Source organism: Lepidochelys kempii, chromosome 2 (assembly GCF_965140265.1).
Source record: "Lepidochelys kempii isolate rLepKem1 chromosome 2, rLepKem1.hap2, whole genome shotgun sequence".
Taxonomy (NCBI): Eukaryota; Metazoa; Chordata; order Testudines; family Cheloniidae; genus Lepidochelys; species Lepidochelys kempii.
In genome coordinates this window covers 70859375-70876613 of record NC_133257.1, presented here as the reverse complement: position 1 = coordinate 70876613, position 17239 = coordinate 70859375, and the positions used below count along the sequence as shown (strand labels likewise).

At 40.0% G+C, this 17239-nt stretch overlaps 1 protein-coding gene across 13 annotated transcripts in view; it reads right to left on the bottom strand.

Annotated features, from left to right (window-relative positions):
* RB1CC1 (RB1 inducible coiled-coil 1) overlaps nt 1–17239 on the bottom strand; it is a 169135-nt gene that overhangs the window by 64708 nt on the left and 87188 nt on the right. For 12 of the 13 annotated variants that reach the window (XR_012157217.1, XR_012157216.1, XM_073331179.1 and 9 more), the window contains one exon: nt 4459–6359. Coding sequence is in view for 10 of the 13 variants with exons in the window: in XM_073331179.1 (XP_073187280.1) it covers nt 4459–6359 (1901 nt within the window). In the remaining 3 variants the exon portion in view is untranslated. Of the gene's footprint in view, nt 1–2731; nt 2919–4458; nt 6360–17239 lie in introns of all 13 variants that reach the window. The other variant, XR_012157218.1, reaches the window with a different exon arrangement.

Here is a 17239-nt window from a genome sequence, read left to right as displayed (position 1 = left end):
ACAAGTTTAAATCATGCAACAATCAACTCAACTCTTCATTTGTGAAGGGAATTTATTTATTAAAGTGCAGTATACAGCGTGGGCATATTTGGGATGAGACCTTACAAACAAGGACCTTTCTGTTTTACATGAGCACAAAAGATTCCATTACACGATTCATAATGGGCAGAGAAACTGCTCTATTTGCAAAACTTTCCCCATCCTGGATATTTCTGCAGCATACTCTACACCAGAGGTGGGCAAACTACGGCCTGCGGGACCATCCTGCCCGGGTCCTGAGCTCCTGGCCCAGGAGGCTCGCCCCCGGCCCCTCCCCCGCTCTTCCCCCTCCCCCGCAGTCACGTCACCGTGCGGGCAGCAGGGCGCCAAGCTCCTGCCGCTCTGATCAGCATGGTAAGGGGGTGGCGGAGGCACGCGTGGCGGGGGGTGGGTTGAGTAGAGGGTCCCGGGGGGGGGGGGGGGAGTCAGGGGCGGAGGGTCGAGGGGCAGAGGTTCTGGGGTGGTCAGAGAACAGGGGGGGTTGGATAGGGTGTGGGAGTCCCGGGGGGCCTGTCAGGGGGCGGGGGTGTGGATAGATCGGGGCAGTCAGGGTACAGGGAGCGGGGGGGCGAGGGGGTTGGATAGGGGGTGAGAAGTGGGAGGGGGCGGATAGGGAGCGGGGGCCAGACTTTTTGGAGGACACAGCCTTCCCTACCTGGTCCTGCATACAGTTTTGCACCCCGATGTGGCCCTCGGGCCAAAAAGTTTGCCCATCCCTGCTCTACACTATGTGTTGCTTTTTTATTCACGGACTAAGAAAACACAGAAAGGGAAAGGTTTACCATGCTGCCCTGTTAATGTGCTTCAATGATGTTCTATAGAGACCACCAATAGACATTTGAAGTTAGACTTGGTATGATGACTGAATTATCTTTCACCTTTCTAAGATGGCCAACATGGGTGCCAATTAGAGTTAAATTTTGGAGGAGTTAAATTTCTTGTGTGGAGAAAAAACCCTATCCACGAAGGACAGAATCATTGTACATATTGGCTTCTGTCCAGATATTAGTTGCTTTTGTCTATTTGTCATTACTCCACAGTCAAGAAATGAACTAGTGATCTTTTAATGACATTTTCCATATCCTATTCATCTCCTGAGTCATCCAGTCACACAGAAGAATCCATTAAAAGACCTCATATCAGTGTTTATGACTACATTAAGGGCTTGTCTATACAGGAAGTTAGTGCACAGCAAACTAAGGTGTGAATTTACTGTACACTTGCTAGTCTGATTAAGTCCCCATGTGGGCACACTGTGCATTAAAAATGCCTTGAACGGTTTAGTTTATTACACTTTAAAGAGTATTTAGCTAAAGCACACAAAGGCACTTTTAGTGCATAGTAAGTGCACACATGGGGAATTAGTGTGAAATAGCTTGTGCACTGTAAATTTATATCTTATCTTGCTGCTCACTAACTTCTCCATGTAGACAAGACCTAACACTTCTGGGAAATTTCCCACTATAGCAATTTTATGATATGAACAGGTGTACACATGCCCCATAACTGCCAGAGAAAGCTTCCTATTTGTCACTGGTAATAGCTTTTTCAAGTCCCGTTTTAATGGAAACTTGTCTAATATAGATAGCTTGCAGTAAAGTTTGCCAAATAATTTCTATTATAAAGATCCTCCAATAAAAAAAAACTTCAAAAACAGACTCCAACGAGAAACTGCAGAATTGGAATTAATTTGCAAACTGGACACCATTAAATTAGGCTTGAATAAAGACTGGGAGTGGATGGGTCATTACATCAAATAAGAACTATTTCCCCATGCTTATTTTTTCCCCTGCTTGTCAACTGTTTGAAATGGGCCATCCTGATTATCACTACAAAAATTTTTTTTCCTTCTGTTGGTAATAGCCCACCTTAATTGATTAGTCTCATTACAGTTGTTATGGCAACACCCATTTTTTTCATGTTCTCTGTGTATATCTATCTTCCTACTGTATTTTCCACTGCATGCATCTGATGAAGTGGGTTTTAGCCCATGAAAGCTTATGCCCAAATAAATTTGTTAGTCTCTAAGGTGCCACAAGTCCTCCTCAGTTTTTTTGTTTTTAATTGATTATATCTTTGCCCAACTAACTGCCTGGCTGAATTTTTCTATGCTGGGTGTCTGCCTCAGGCTGAATGGTTTTTTTTTTTTTTGGAAAGTTTCAGTTCTCCTAGTTCAGCCATGTCCAAGCAAAATTAGGGATGACATTCTTTTGCTTATATTAATTCCTACAGTTATTTCACTAAGAAGCTCTACCAACTCCTTGCCCTGGGAGCAAGAATATGATATTTGGCAGAGTGTAACACTAATATCCAGGATGTTCCTTTTGCCACCCTCGTGAAAATGCACCCTAATTTGACAATGTCATAAGCATCTGGAAAACTGCTTGTGACTTAGTACTCAGTAGAGCAGTGGCTCTCAACCTTTCCAGACTACTGTACCTCTTTCAGGAGTCTGATTTGTCTTGCATATTCCAAAGTTATACCTCTCTTAAAAAGAACTTGCTTACAAAATCAGACATAAAAATACAGAAGTGTACACTATTACTGAAGAAACTGCTTACTTTCTCATTTTTACCATATAATTATAAAATGAATCAATCAATTGGAATATAAATATTTCACTTACATTTTACTGTATAGAATATAGAGCAGAACAAACAAGTCATTGTATGAAATTTTAATTTGTACTGACTTTGCTAGTGCTTTTTATGTAGCTTGTTGTAAAACTAGGCAAATATCTAGATGAACTGATGTACCCCCGGAAGACTTCTGGGTACCCTCAGCGGTATGCTTACTCCTGGTTGAGAACCACTGTAGTAGAGGATTGTTACCTCTTCAGTACACATCACCCATTCTGAGCACTGAATGAGGCAGGGGTGCTATGGAAAAAATAGTATGTGATCATGTAATTAAAGACTACCATAGTGTATAAACAGGCTGAATTAAAGTTGCATTGAATTAAAGAGTACATGACTGTATAAACTTAACCTTTTAATGTACATTTTTTGTATGTAGTACTGACAATAGAGATTTCACCATACAAACGATAGTGTTAAAATCAAACTGATGTGGATAAAACTAGTATTTAAATCAAATTTCACCTTTTTAAAATTTTGTACTGCAAACGTATAATATTTTTGAATTCTACATTTCAAGAAAAAACAGTAATTTTAGAACTCTATCATACTCACTGACATTTAAAAAGAAAAGAAAGATCTCATTTAAATTTGTATCCAGATCTTGGGCCACATTGTTTTTCTTCTGAGCTCTGTCTATTTCATTGGTATTTCATAATCTCAATTTACTCCCCAAGCCCATTTGTCTGTTTTATCTACCTACCATATCATCAAATCTAGACTGAAAACTCAGAGACTGCTTCTCTTACTCATCTGTACTATACCGAGCACAATGAGATCTTTTATTGGGGCTACTAAGTGCTAACAATATAAATAACAATATGCCCTCTGTTATATTTATGTGACTATGGAAGTAAAGGACGTTTGCACAGCACTTAAAACATTTGATCTTCTTTCTCTGTAAACATAATGAAATCCTGGTTGCCACACTCACACTTCCTTTCAGAGGCATAAGATGATATATTTCATGTAAGTTATCATGGAACAGTTGCTGGCAAGTGGCAGGTTTATCTGCTGCCAGCAAATGAGTGGTTGGTTGCCAAAAAAGGAATATGGTTTCTTAAAGCAGCTTTTATGTACCATAACAATATACTCGCTTCTGAAATGTCCATTGTACCATGGACCAGCACCATAACTAGATATTTGCAGAGTGTGTACCCTGAAATAATGTGGATGATGTACAATCTACATAGAACCAACCCTGAGTTACTCAGATTTTTTTTTTTAATAGATGTCTTTTTTTTTCGGACAAGATGGCGAGAAGATAATATTGCACACCCCAAGTGAAAGGATAAAAAGGTTTGATGTTAAAATAATGAATCTACCAAACTCTGCTTGTGCTTAGGATCTCTGTGTGATAGTTTTCAGTAGTTTATGAAGTTGAAATTCAAAAGCCCTATTTTTTTAAAACATTTAAAAATATGTTTCAAACCTTAAGATTAATTAGACACTGACTTTTTTAAAAGCTTGTATTAAACGTGGTTTTAAATCCACTATTCATTTTAAAGTTCTTTCCAGAGTGTTAAGGAACAGTAATGTAACTTAGCTCTACAAAATATTGAGTTAATTCATTAATTTAGAGTCCACTGATGCAAAAAAACGTTACCATCTATGAATCTTAACAGTTTGAAACTCTAAGTCAAAATAGTTAAACTGCATCATAAATGTCTAGGAACCAAGGTGGTATATTGTAGACTACCTTGTAAATGCAGTACACCACAAAAATTGTTGAATTATCTTATTTTTAGATCACTAACAAAGTACAACTTAATTCTTACAGTACCTCTGATTTACTTGCATCTCAAGTAGTTGTATTTTTTCCAAGAGTTCTTTTTCAACAGCTTTCCTCTGTAATTCAAACTCTTTAAGGGTCATTCGTATTGCATCCTCTTTTTCAATATTGAGCCTTTGAACAAGTAGTTTTCTTTCCTGTTCCTGGTTAGTTATTAACAGTTCTTTTTCCTCCTCAAGATTATGAATAAGATGTTCAAATTTGTCCTTCTGTTCAGACACAGCCAATTTTTCCTCTTTTTGCTTTTCTAGGGCATTCGCTTCCACTTCTAATTTACTCTGTAGTTCTATTATTTGTTCTTTGAGACTTTTTTCTACTTCAAAAGCTTTTTGATGTAAAGAGGTTACTTTGTTTAATTCAATTTTAAGTACATTTGTTTCTTCTTCATGTCTGTCCACTAATTCTGAAATACACTGATCTTTCTCAATTGTCATTAAAGTTCTTAGCTCTACTAGGCCCACTTGATATTCATCATTATTAACTTGTATCTTATGGTTTAAGTTATCTAACTCCTTTCTTAAATTTTCAGTTTCCTTATCAATAAAGGACTTTAGGATCTCTTGTTGCTGAGTTCTGCTTTCTTCCAACAACATCTTCATTTCATCGGTTTCTGTTTCCTTCAGTGCAAGTTCAACTTCTAATTTGCACCTCAAGTCAAACAGATCAGAAACTTTGAGTTTTAACTCCTCTATCTGTTGCTCCTTATCTTGGACAACTGCTGCATGAGATTCCTGCATTTGTTCGAATCTCTGCTGGTTTTCTTTTTCTAACTTATCTAAACAATCCTTGTGCTCAGCTATTAGTTTCTCAAATTCCTGAGTATGCCTGATTTGTAGATTGTTTTCCAATTCTTTAAGGTGACTTTGCTCCAAACTCTGAAGCTCTGCCCTCAAAAGATGAATTTTTTCATCATTTTCAATATGAAGCTTTTTCAAATCTTCCAATACCATCTCACGTGACTGTCTCAGTTCTTTAATTTCACAATTCTGATTCTTCATTTGGCCTTCCAATACAAGTAATTTCCTATCTTTCTCATTCTGCAGACAAACAACGGCTTCTTTTTCATTCTTCACCATCGCAAATTCATTATCTTTATTTTGCAAAACTTCTTCAAGACCTATTAAGTCTCCCGTTAACTTTTTAATCTTTTTTTTGTTTTCTTCAACGTCTCCTAGCAATGTATCAATTCTAGTTTCATACTCACTTTTCAAAGATTGCAATTCTTTTTGATGTTTATCTTTCAGTGTTTTTTCAAGTGAAAATTTTACTTTTTGTATAATATTCCTTATTTCTACTGATGTACATTTTAAAGAATTTGAAAAGTCACACTGTTCTTTTTGTACAAATGTTCTAAAGTGACAAAGGTCTTCTTTTATGTTTCTTAAATTAAACTGTGATTCCTGGGCAACAACTCTACACTTCTCCATACGAACATTTAGAGAATCCTCCTTTACACAAATATTTGTGTCTTGCATACGTCTACTGTCTATTGCATTGATAACTGAAGAATAGAGGGACTCCACCATCATTTCTGGACTTTGTGGATCACTTACAATATGAGGAGATGATGGATTTTCCTCTATTACAAACTCATTCACTGCTGACATAAAGTCCGACTCTGGACTTTCTGCTAGTGAATCCAAGTCCAAAGACCCTTGCTTAAGGGCTTGCTCTAAGTTTGGATGAGCGATTGTTTCAAAATCAAATGTATGAGCATCAATGCTGTCTGGAGACAATTCATCTAATGGAGCTGGGGGACACACAGGTGGACACAAGGGACCCTGAAGACTGAGTGATGGAGGAGTTCTAGAAGAGGTAGCAATTGTGGTTCCTTTAGCACTTTCCATCCTTGGTGTAGTAGCAGATTGTGGTGATGCTTGACTACTGGAGATCTGCAAGTATAAAATTTAAACCAAAGCTTTACAAACTGAATGATAAATACATTAATTTTAAGATTTAGCTACAACTTGGCAATATCATAACAAATAAAGTAACCCGAGCACTAGAAAGTGTCACAATCATTATACATATAACTTTTCAAAAATGGACGCTAAAAAGTTAAGGAAATGTAAACTCAAATGGTTTTGACAATTTCAGCGTCTTCCTTGAAATCTTCAGTTAGCAAGTGTGTTGTGTGTGCAACATTAACTATATGTATACCAAAATTTACTATAATTACTGTGATTGTGAAGTATATGTAGTGTAATTTAAGGACTGTAATGTAATTTTATATACTGTACAAACATCTGAAAGTGATAGCAGTTGCCAAAAAATGCTAGGAGCCAGGAAATTAAAGAAAACCATCACATATTTGATATGAAAATTAATTATCTTTGCTACTGTGCTTTGTTTTCTAAAACTGTATGAACTTGCTTTTCTGAAAGTATTACTTAATGAAAAAAGTTGACTTCTGATTTACACTATAATAATATGAATAATAGGATGCAAAATTAAGATCTAGATGAAGAGAAAAATATGTCTAATGAAGGCTTCTCTCTGCACACAATTCCCTTTCTTCTTTTTAATCAACTGTTAAAACATTTTATAATAAAGTACATTTTTAGTATTTCAACAAAAATATAAGATTTCCCAACATATTTATAAAATGTTCTTGATGCAGTAAAACTCATCCACAGTAATACAGACATCGAAGGCAAATCAGGTTTCTCCTCTTTTTCACAGACGCAGAAAGATGCAACAACAGGGGCCTTCAATAGATAGCACAGAGAAGGGCACAGAAGAATGAAAAATAGCCTACCTGATGATTTTCTTTCTCAAACTAACCCTCCCCCATTTGGGCCACACCTCTCTTCCTATAAATACTGGAGAAAGTTCAGACTTGGTTAGGGAGCTCCAGAATTTGGCCATACCCCTTCTTTAAAACACTGAGGGCCAGATTAACCAGCCCATTAGATCCATGTTCTGCTGCCAGAATAGTACAAAGCAGACAAAGCTGGCTCACTCAACTTTCTGGAACTTTCCCTTGTGAAGTAAACTGAACCAAGGGGTCTTGGCAAATTTTTTATTTACTCCAGAGGATCCAAGGGCAGTCTCATTTCAAGTCTCAAGTGCTGGACAGATTCTTGAATTAGAAAGTGAATCTTATCCCAGTGGGGTAGAATAAGCCACCCAGTCTTGAACCTTTCTCTGATAAAGCAAGGGTTAATGGGCTATGATTATCTAGGTTATGTAATGTAAAGCAATTTCTGATACTAATGTAAAGAAATTTGCATGTCTCAGTGCAGTTTTCAGCTTCTGAATCACAAAATTCCCATCACTACTAGAGCTGAATGAATAATTGATTTGTTGGTTCACTAGCAATTCTGAAAAATTGTGGGGGGAAATTGGATCAGGTTGAACCATAAAAAAAAAAAATCCAATAAAAATGCAGTGAATTCAAAAAATCTGTTTTATTTGCCCCACTACCTGTGATGTGGGAGACCAGAGTTCAGTTCCTCCCTCTGCCTGATGTGGAGAACGACTATGAACTGCTACTGTGAATGACAATGAAGTCATTGGGCCAGAGAGAGAGAGCGTGAGAATGACACTACAGCCTGCTGCTTAGGGTATTCTCCTAGGATGTGGGAGACCAAGTTCAAGCTCCTGATCCAATGACTAAATTATCCACAATGGAACAGCCTGATACATCAGAATATCCCAAAGCCCAGTGGCTAGGGCCAACTCCTGTAACATAGATGACCCAAGTTCAAATGCTTTCTCCACATCAAGCAGAAGGGGAAGTCAAACCTAGGTCTTCCACATGCCAGGTGAGTGTTCTAATCCCTGGGCTTAAAGTTATAAGGAAGGTTTCCTCCACCTCCTCATGCCACTCAAGGCCAAAAGAGTATTTTTTTTTTATTATTTTGGTCAAAACTACTGGACAGATTCATGTCTAATTTGTGAACAGGTTTGGGTCAACCAAAAATGCATTTTTCGGAGAAGCTATTCATCTGATACATTTTGCCCAACTTAAAACATTACAATTAGCTATAACTAGCAAGCTTTTTTTCAGTCTCAGCAAAGCAGGCAAGGACTGAATGAACAGAGACTAAGTTAGCTCCCCCTAGGTCAAGGCTGAGCCACAATGGCAGAGTGTAGGCTTTTTCTTTTGTGGATACCTAGAGAACTTTATTCTCCAGGACTAGCAACTGTCAAACACTAAATTCACACTCATGATTTACTTGATTATTTAGAGGTTTTCCAGTGCTGTCACTCCGAGGACTATGTTACTTATCAGTCTATGTATATTCCAAAATAATTTTCTGGAATATACCTTTTATTTCCTAAATACTACTGACAGAAAGAGTGGTACAATTTTCAAGCAGGCCAAGTTTGAACCTCAGAATCACAAATAAAACTTAAAACATTCATTTAAACAAGCATAAAAATCAGGACAAATAAAATGTAGATGATTTTGCTCTGTACTGAGTCTGAATTTATGTTATGGTTAATATACGGTTTTATTTCTAAATCAACATTCTGGAACAGAGGTTAAAACCCTACTTTAAAATGTGTATCTTATAGTTAACGTAGGAGTCTCATCACAAAGAATCTTGTTCGTTAGTGCAGAATTGCAAAGCACTTCGAATTCTGCTTGATATTCTGCTGTAATCCCAATGAGTTGATGCACAGCAATTAAAAAGACAAACCTGAGTAAGTTACTCATATTTCACCCACACAGACCCTCCAGATTCGCAAAAGAGCAGAAGTATAACTGAAATCTGTATATCCCAGGGAAATATACACGTAGAAACCAAAATGAATTTAATTAAAGGCATATTTACAATATTTAGTGTAATTGCTGAAGGCCAACTGGGCAATCTGCATGCTGCCCCCACCCCGAGCACTAGTTCCATAGCTCCCATTGGCCAATGGGAGCTGCAGGGGCAGCGCCTGCGGGCGGAAGCAGCATGCACAGCTGCTTAGCCGCACCTCTACCTAGGAGCACTCAGATCCGGCACCCCGCACACCCCCTCCTCCATGCCCCAAGCCTCTTCCTGCACCCATACTCCCTCCCTGAGACTGCGCCCCAACTTGAGCCCATTTCTGCACCCAAACTCCCTCCCTCTTAGTTAACTGGAATTTTTGACTTACCAGCGCCCCTCATTCCTCCAACATGCTGGATACTGTACCTTTAATGTACAACAGGCATCCCATGACAAAGTAGAAATTTTTCAGAGACTGTTGCCCTTATGTTGTAACTATTTTTTAGGCCTCACTGCTGCAAAGAGTTTCATGAAAGTGGATACTTACGCCTACACAGATATCTCTGCAGGATTAGGGCCTTAGTAAAGTTACCACTGCCTGCAGAATTGTTCAGTAGAAAAATGAAGCGAGGCAGTTAAAATTCCTCTATTGCTATTTTCTGCCCTCCACTGGTTTACTTTCAGAAGATTACCTTCAACTATAAATGCTAGAAACTAATGGAAATCTTGCACTCTGTAGAATAGTATGATATGAGTACTCTTAATTGTCAAACATAGGCAGGGCATATGACAACCTTGACTTATATGGATAACAGCAATATCACTAGCACGAAACATAAAATTACCAGGTTTTCAAGCCTCAAAGCTTCAGGCAACAATTCCAAGTGGAAATTAGAAAGAGTAATGCAATTAGGTATATTAAAGAGTTTTCATGCTTCTCTTTTGCAACTAGCCACTGTCTAGAAAAGGATGCTGCACTTGTCTGTCTCAGTAGGCATTTCCTGTGTTCGTATTCAATACGGCCTTTTTAGCTATGAAAAAATCAGGTGATTTAAATATTAAAAAAGGGGGAAAAGTCTCCAAGAAGAGACACTATTTTTCTTAAAGGGATTGTCCCATGTTTGATACTACTATCAAAAACATTTTTTCCTTTGGGGTTATATTTCAATGTATGTAATTTCTTTCAGTAAAACCTGTAAAAAATATTGCAGGACCCCTGCTGTAGTGACAAGCATCTGGATTCACAACAGATGCTTTAAAAATATATATATCAGCGACGCTTAAATATATTTAATATTGGCCAAACGAGAAACATGTTTTGATGAACATGAGCCAATACTGATGTCAGAGTGAGCATACTAAATATTACTTAAAAAGACATGTAAGGTTAGGAGGTCCCAGGGATTTCAGAAATCCAAAATTTAAAGAATGCAGCAGTCTTAATACCATATTTTAGGAAAGACTGAAATCATCCGTTAAAGATTAGCTTAATTCAAAGGTGAATGATTATTATTCAGAATTTGTATGGTGCATACCAGAGATGCATGACATTGTATAATGAATAGACGCATGGCCCCTTTTCCGAACTGATCACAAAAACATAGGGGCACTGGGGGAAACAGCAGGAGAGGAGGAAAAGCAGGAGAGAGCGAGGGAGGGAGAAAAGAATACACAATAAGTTTACAAGGTTGCTTGGATAGTAGTGTGCTTCATGTTAGTCATGTTATTTTTAAAAAAGTTTTATTTTACTGCAAAGGAATGTGTTTGAAGATTATGGAATAGTGTGGTTTGAAGCTGACCAGGACACTAGGGTAACACTTCTACTCTCACAAAAATGACACAAAAAAGGCTCTTTACTTAAAAGGTATCAAAGCATTACACATATCCATCCCATCTGAGAGCCAGCCTCGCTCATAATACAGAAGAACCTCAGAGTTACGAACACCAGACAGTTACAAACTGACCAGTGAACATACCTCATTTGGAACCAGAAGTATGCAATCAGGCAGCAGAAGAGATTAAAAAAGGGAAATGAAGAGTATGTTTTTAAAAACATAATTTGACGGGGTAAGGAAACTGTTTCTGTGCTTGTTTCATTTAAATTAGCATTGGTAAAAGCAGCATTTTTCTTTGCATAGTAAAGTTTCAAAGATGTATTATGTCAATGGTCAATTGTAAACTTTTGAAAGAACTATAAGGCTTTGTTCAGTGTTACGAACATTTCTGTTATGAATAACCTCCATTCCCAAGGTGTTCTTAACTTTGAGGTTCTACTGTACAGTGATTTTTAACATCACACTGGCATAGCGATTATTTACCTATTCAGAGAGAATAATGTTACTTAATGATCAAAATCACTACCTGAAGCACCCTAAGATCTCTTTGGACATCTCTCACTCAAATACTGACCAGGCTTATCTTTGTTTATACAGCGAGTTGAGAAGGCATGACAATCACTTTGTGATAATTGCACAAAATAATTTAGAGTAACAAGAAAGTGTTGGGGGAGGGCAGGTCCAAAAAAAAAAAAAAATCACAAAATAAAAATATAGAGTGACAAACTGTCAGTGTTCATTAATACTTCAATGCAGCATGAAAAATAGGATGCACCCTACAATGAAGGGAAAAGTAGGTAAAAAAATCAATATTACTTAATATCAGGAAATTAAGAGTTTAAAAGTTGAAATAATCAGCTTTGAGGATCTTTAGAAAATGATCAACACCAGCATCCTTAAATAAATACCATAACCTATGATACTGTATATGTTTCCAGGGTTATTTAAACTTGTACATCATGCCAATGATATGTTGTTAAAAACATGTTAAAAGAATAAAACAGAGGTCCTATCAGGACATTTATCTACTGCATTTGGAATAGTATTTGAAGTTATTTATGCAGTTTGGGTATAAATGAGCCCCCATTTCCTTTCTTCTACAATTTGTCTTGTCAATTTTGGCTTTGACCCTACAATTCACTGAGTATAGATGGACTGCTGTGCCCACGCACAATGCATCACAAGAATCACAAGGTAAAAACCTTCGGAGTAATGGAGAGATTGAAAGATAATACATCTGAGGTTTGAACTCAGGAGATATTTATTTGAACCCAGTAGATATCCTTATAGGGATATGGAAATAACGTTTCTCAGTTCAAGAGCAGCAAACCAATCTAGAGTAGGCAGGGAGAGAATGATTAGAGACAGCTGAAATTTCCTGATGTATCTGGAGTAACGGGAGTAGAACTCTCTGCTTCTGGTGTTCAGAGGTACTCATTCTACAGCAGTGGTTCTCAAAGCCAATCCATCGCTTGTTCAGGGAAAGCCCCTGACGGCCTGACGGGCCGGACCGGTTTGTTTACCTGCCGCTTTGGCATGTTCGGACGATCATGGCTCCCAGTGGCTGCGGTTTGCTGCTCCAGGCCAATGGGGGCTGCGGGAAGCGGTGCGGGCCAAGGGACGTGCTGGCCACCCTTCCCGCAGCCCCCACTGGCCTGGAGCGGCAAACCGTGGCCACTGGGAGCTGCGATCAGCCGAACCTGCGGACACGGCAGGTAAACAAAACCGGTCCAGCCGACAGGGGCTTTCCGTGAACAAGTGGCTGACCGGCTTTGAGAACCACTGTTCTACAGCACTAGTACTCAGAAGAGCCTGTACTTTTTTTGTTAATAGCCCTTTGTGGGAAGGGTCCTTCAAAAGGGACGAGATGAGGAGCGTGCATGAAGGCTTTGAATTGGGTTCCATAGCCTTCCTTTTCTGTATCTAAAATCCATCTGTCCAAGGTAATAGTTGTCTATGCATTGTAAAATTTGGACAGAAGTTCTCCAGAACCATAGATGGGATCCTCCAAGATTGGTTAGAAGCTCTCGATTAACATGTCAAACCCATGGCCTGACATTTGGTAAGGAAGATGTGACTAAGGAGTTCTTTGTCTTTACATGAGGTTTTAAGATTTCTTCCTCTCCTGTGTCTGCAAAGATGTTTGCTGTCGAGGATGCTGTTGATAGTAAGGCTGCCTCCTCTGGTTATGGTACAAGAAGGATGAAAAATGTGGGCTACATTGCCAATGATACCTAGACATCCTCTTTCTATAAGGAGACAAATCCTAGACATCTTGCTATGGATCGAGTATCTTTCATTTTTTCCAGTATCTCATCCATTTTTGCACTAAATAGGTCAGCGATTCTCAATCAGGATTCCGAAGCCTCCTGGGGGACTTCAGGGGTCCATCAAGCAGGGCCAACATTAGACTCTCTGGGGCCCAGGGCAGAAAGCTGAAGCCCCATCGCATGCCACCCGGGGCTGAAGTCGAAGCCTGAGTAACTGTGGCATGGGGCCCCAGACAATTCCCCTGCTAGCTACCCCCTAATGCTGGCCCTGGCTTTTATATGCAGAAAACCAGTTATTGTGGCACAGGTGGGCTGTGCAGTTTTTATAGCATGTTGGGGGATGGCAAGGATCAGAAAGAAAAAGGTTGAGAACCCCTGAAACAGGCCACCCCGTTCAAAGGGTATGTCCTCCATTTTAGATTTCATATCAAATGGGAGAAAAGATGAATGTAACCAAGCATGTTTTTGTAGAGCTATTACAAATCTCCCTGATCTTGAGGTGGTAACAGAGCATGCCTGGCAATATTTTGACCTTTCTTAATAAGGGCTGATGTTAATTTCCTCTGCTCTTCTGGTAAATGTTTAATAAAATTGGACATCTTCTCCCCTAACTGAAATCTCGCCATAACTGCTTGGTAGCTAGCTATGTGCATGTTTAAGGGTGTGGAAGAAAATGATTTTCTGCCCAGAAAATCCAATTCCACCCTGTCCTTTATCTATGGTGCTGGACGGTTTTTCTTATCTAGACTTTTTCATTGTTGCTGTTGTAACTAAAGAGTTTGACTGAGTATGCACATGAGAACAAGAAAATCCCTCCTGTGGAATTTGATATAATAATTTGTCTGTCTTTTTAAAGACTGTTGACATGAAGATGACTATTGACAAGAAGGTTTGGACCAAAAGGGACTTTTGCCAGTTGCCAAAGCCCTTCCAATATAGGCAAGGAGACTATAGCCTTGGCAGTAGATCACAGAATATCATAAACTGGAGGTGAGATCCACAATTTTAAAATCCTATCAACCAATTCACAAAATTGAATTGCATCCTGAGGAAGATGATGCTGTTGCTATCCCGACATTGTCATCAGGAGATGAGCTACTGTGTATCTTTGAAGCATTATGTTGAAAGTCAACCTGTGGAGGTCCTTCCTGGTCATCCTCTTCTGAGAAGACCTGTTCTAAATGGGGGCAAGGAGAATTCTTTAACTCTCAGATCTGTACCTCACAGGTCTGAATCTCTCAGATCCACAGATTGCATTGATGATGCTCTGGCACCCAAGAGTTTGACTTCTAGTCTGCTAAGCGAAGAGGGAAGGAGCTGGCTCGTACAATCAGGATATCTAAGGAGGCATAGGTCAGTCCTGCCAATTTCCCCAGTCTGGTATCATATCCCCAAAGAATACACCGGGAATCTGGCATTACCTTGAGCATGAACACTTCACTTGGGAAAAGCCTGTCTCTTTGGCGTAATCATGGGATCTGGATCAGACTCTGATTATGGATCCGACCCCAGACCTGATATCAAAGCCATCGGTGAGATCCACAATGTAGGGATCCCAAACCTGGAAGGTGGAGAAAAGTTCTTCACTGGTGACCCTGTAGAGGTTTGAAGTGGATGTGGTAATGATTCCAGAGACCTCTCTCTGTACTTCTTCCCTTAATCTTTTGTCTGGCAGAAAATGCAATCTCTTTGGATCCAAAGAAGAGTGAAGATGTGGATGAATTTGAGATGTAACCTCCACTGCATGTTGTTGTCTTTGCCTGAACGGATCCGAAGGTCTCATCTTCAGATCTGTACTCTTGAATCCATGTTGAGGTCTTGAGTCTTTAGATTTCAGATCTGTGATTTGAAAGTGAGGAACAGTGGAGATATGCTTTAGTTTGGCCTTTCTCTTCCTCAGAACTGAGGCAGATGCTCTCAACACATTCTGCGGATCCTTAGGATGCTTGTCCAGATATGGGGCCAGAGAGGAATGTACTGTGGCTAAAGTTGGATCTGATCAATGGGACACAGTTGATTTGGAAATAGCATGAGTCTCCAAAGCCAAATCTCTTGTCTCGAATCCGGACATAGTTGTGTAGCCAGACAGCCAGCCCCAGACCAGCATTGCTGGAAACACAGGAGGAAGCCGGAACAGGGCACTTAACATATATTCCAGCACAGCCTTTGAAGCTGTGCCTCTGGGAACATATACGATTAAGCTCACAGCAGGCAGAGGCCCTGTGACAGACATGGCTCTTAGCCCCTACTAAATAGCGTGATGCACACACACCAACATCCTAGGTGGGAAAATATTTACCCTGATAAAAGAAATGTCCAGTAGTCGAAACTTATTGTTTCTCTCCCTTGCAAGTGTAAACTACTCTTGCGAAAGCTGGCGTCACCCCAAGAGACCAGCCTCAATTTGGCATAAGAAAGGAGAAAGAGAATAAAGGAATACAGAGGTATAAGTAGGGGACCTACAGCACCATGATTTTTGAGTGCTTTTCACTATCTATCTGCTGGTCAGATAAGTGACAGCCTCCCAAGGCTTCTGCAGCTAAGAGGGTCCCTACGCCTTGTCCCTTATTCGTCTTTCCGTGGAATTGAGTGACCGATCCTGGCTTGGCACCACTGGAATCGAGAGATGCAAGGAGGGTAAGAAGCATCCACACCTGATCTCCTATCTTTAGTGTACACATATTTTGAAATAGAGCTCTATACTTTGTTTTCTTTCTTTGGGATTGTGGCTTCAGTTTTGTAACTTGTTTGTGTGTGTAACATCTCTACATTTAAATAAGTAGGCACTAGCAATTTTGTAACCACATGATTAGAATCTAGCTTAATAAATTTTGGTAACCGTTTGTGCATAAGCCTGACTTGTTTTCTCTGGTTTACTGTAAAGCAGCCAACACAATTAAAGAACCTCAGCTGTTTTGGCTCTAAAGCCTGGCCATTAGGTGAGAGTACTAAGAGCCTAGCATTCAGTTGTGCCGCCTCCACGGGGCAAACTCTTGGGGCACCTGTCAGTCAATCCTGGCTGCCCGCTGCGAAGGAGCTCGGAGCTCTAGCAGTTAAAGTCACGGGTGTGGAGAGGCTCTTAGTGCTGCCATTGGGGCACCTGTCAGTCAGTATTGACTGCCCGCTGCGAAGGAGCTCTGAGCTCTAGCAGTTAAAGTCACGGGTGGTTAGGACCTTGGGGCATCCGTCAGCCTAGCCCGGGCTGCCCGCCGTGAAGGGACAGGGCGTCCTAGCGGTTAAAGTCACGGATGGTATAAACGGGCATAGCTGGCACCTCACCAAACATCCTTGGCCGTCGGCTAACAAGTTGGTGCCGATTCTGGTCTCTTATTCTTCTTTTTGGATCCCTTAGAGCTATCGTATTCCAAAGGTTTAGCTGAGAAGGTCTCTGTTGTAAAAGAAGAGCCTGCCGTCTATTTTCTCTCATTCCTGGCACAGGGAGTGAATATGCTGCATATCTGACAGTATGCTGGTGAAAGATTTTCAGCCAAGCATTTTTGACACTGGACATGCCTAACTGAAGATGGGAAGACCACTGTGTTACCCTGGATTTGAGGGGTGGGTGTACATCAGAATGTGATTAAGTTAATTGCAACCATATTACGTTCATTCAGCCAACATGAAAAAGCTCACACCCTTCTTAGAGAAAATCTCAGGACAGCCTCTCATACAATGAAAAGGCTTTAAATCATAGTTAAGTGGTGAAACTTTTAAAAAGGGGACCTGGTCTGGTTCCACAATCATAGAATATCAGGTTTGGAAGGGACCTCAGGAGGTCATCTAGTCCAACCCCCTGCTCAAAGCAGGCCCAATCCCCAATTTTTGCCCCAGATCCCTAAATGGCCCCCTCAAGGATTGAACTCACAACCCTGGGTTTAGCAGGCCAATGTTCAAACCACTGAGCTAGCCCACAATCCTAGGAGAAGGAAGGGTAGGAGCCCTAAGATGGATGAACCTCAGG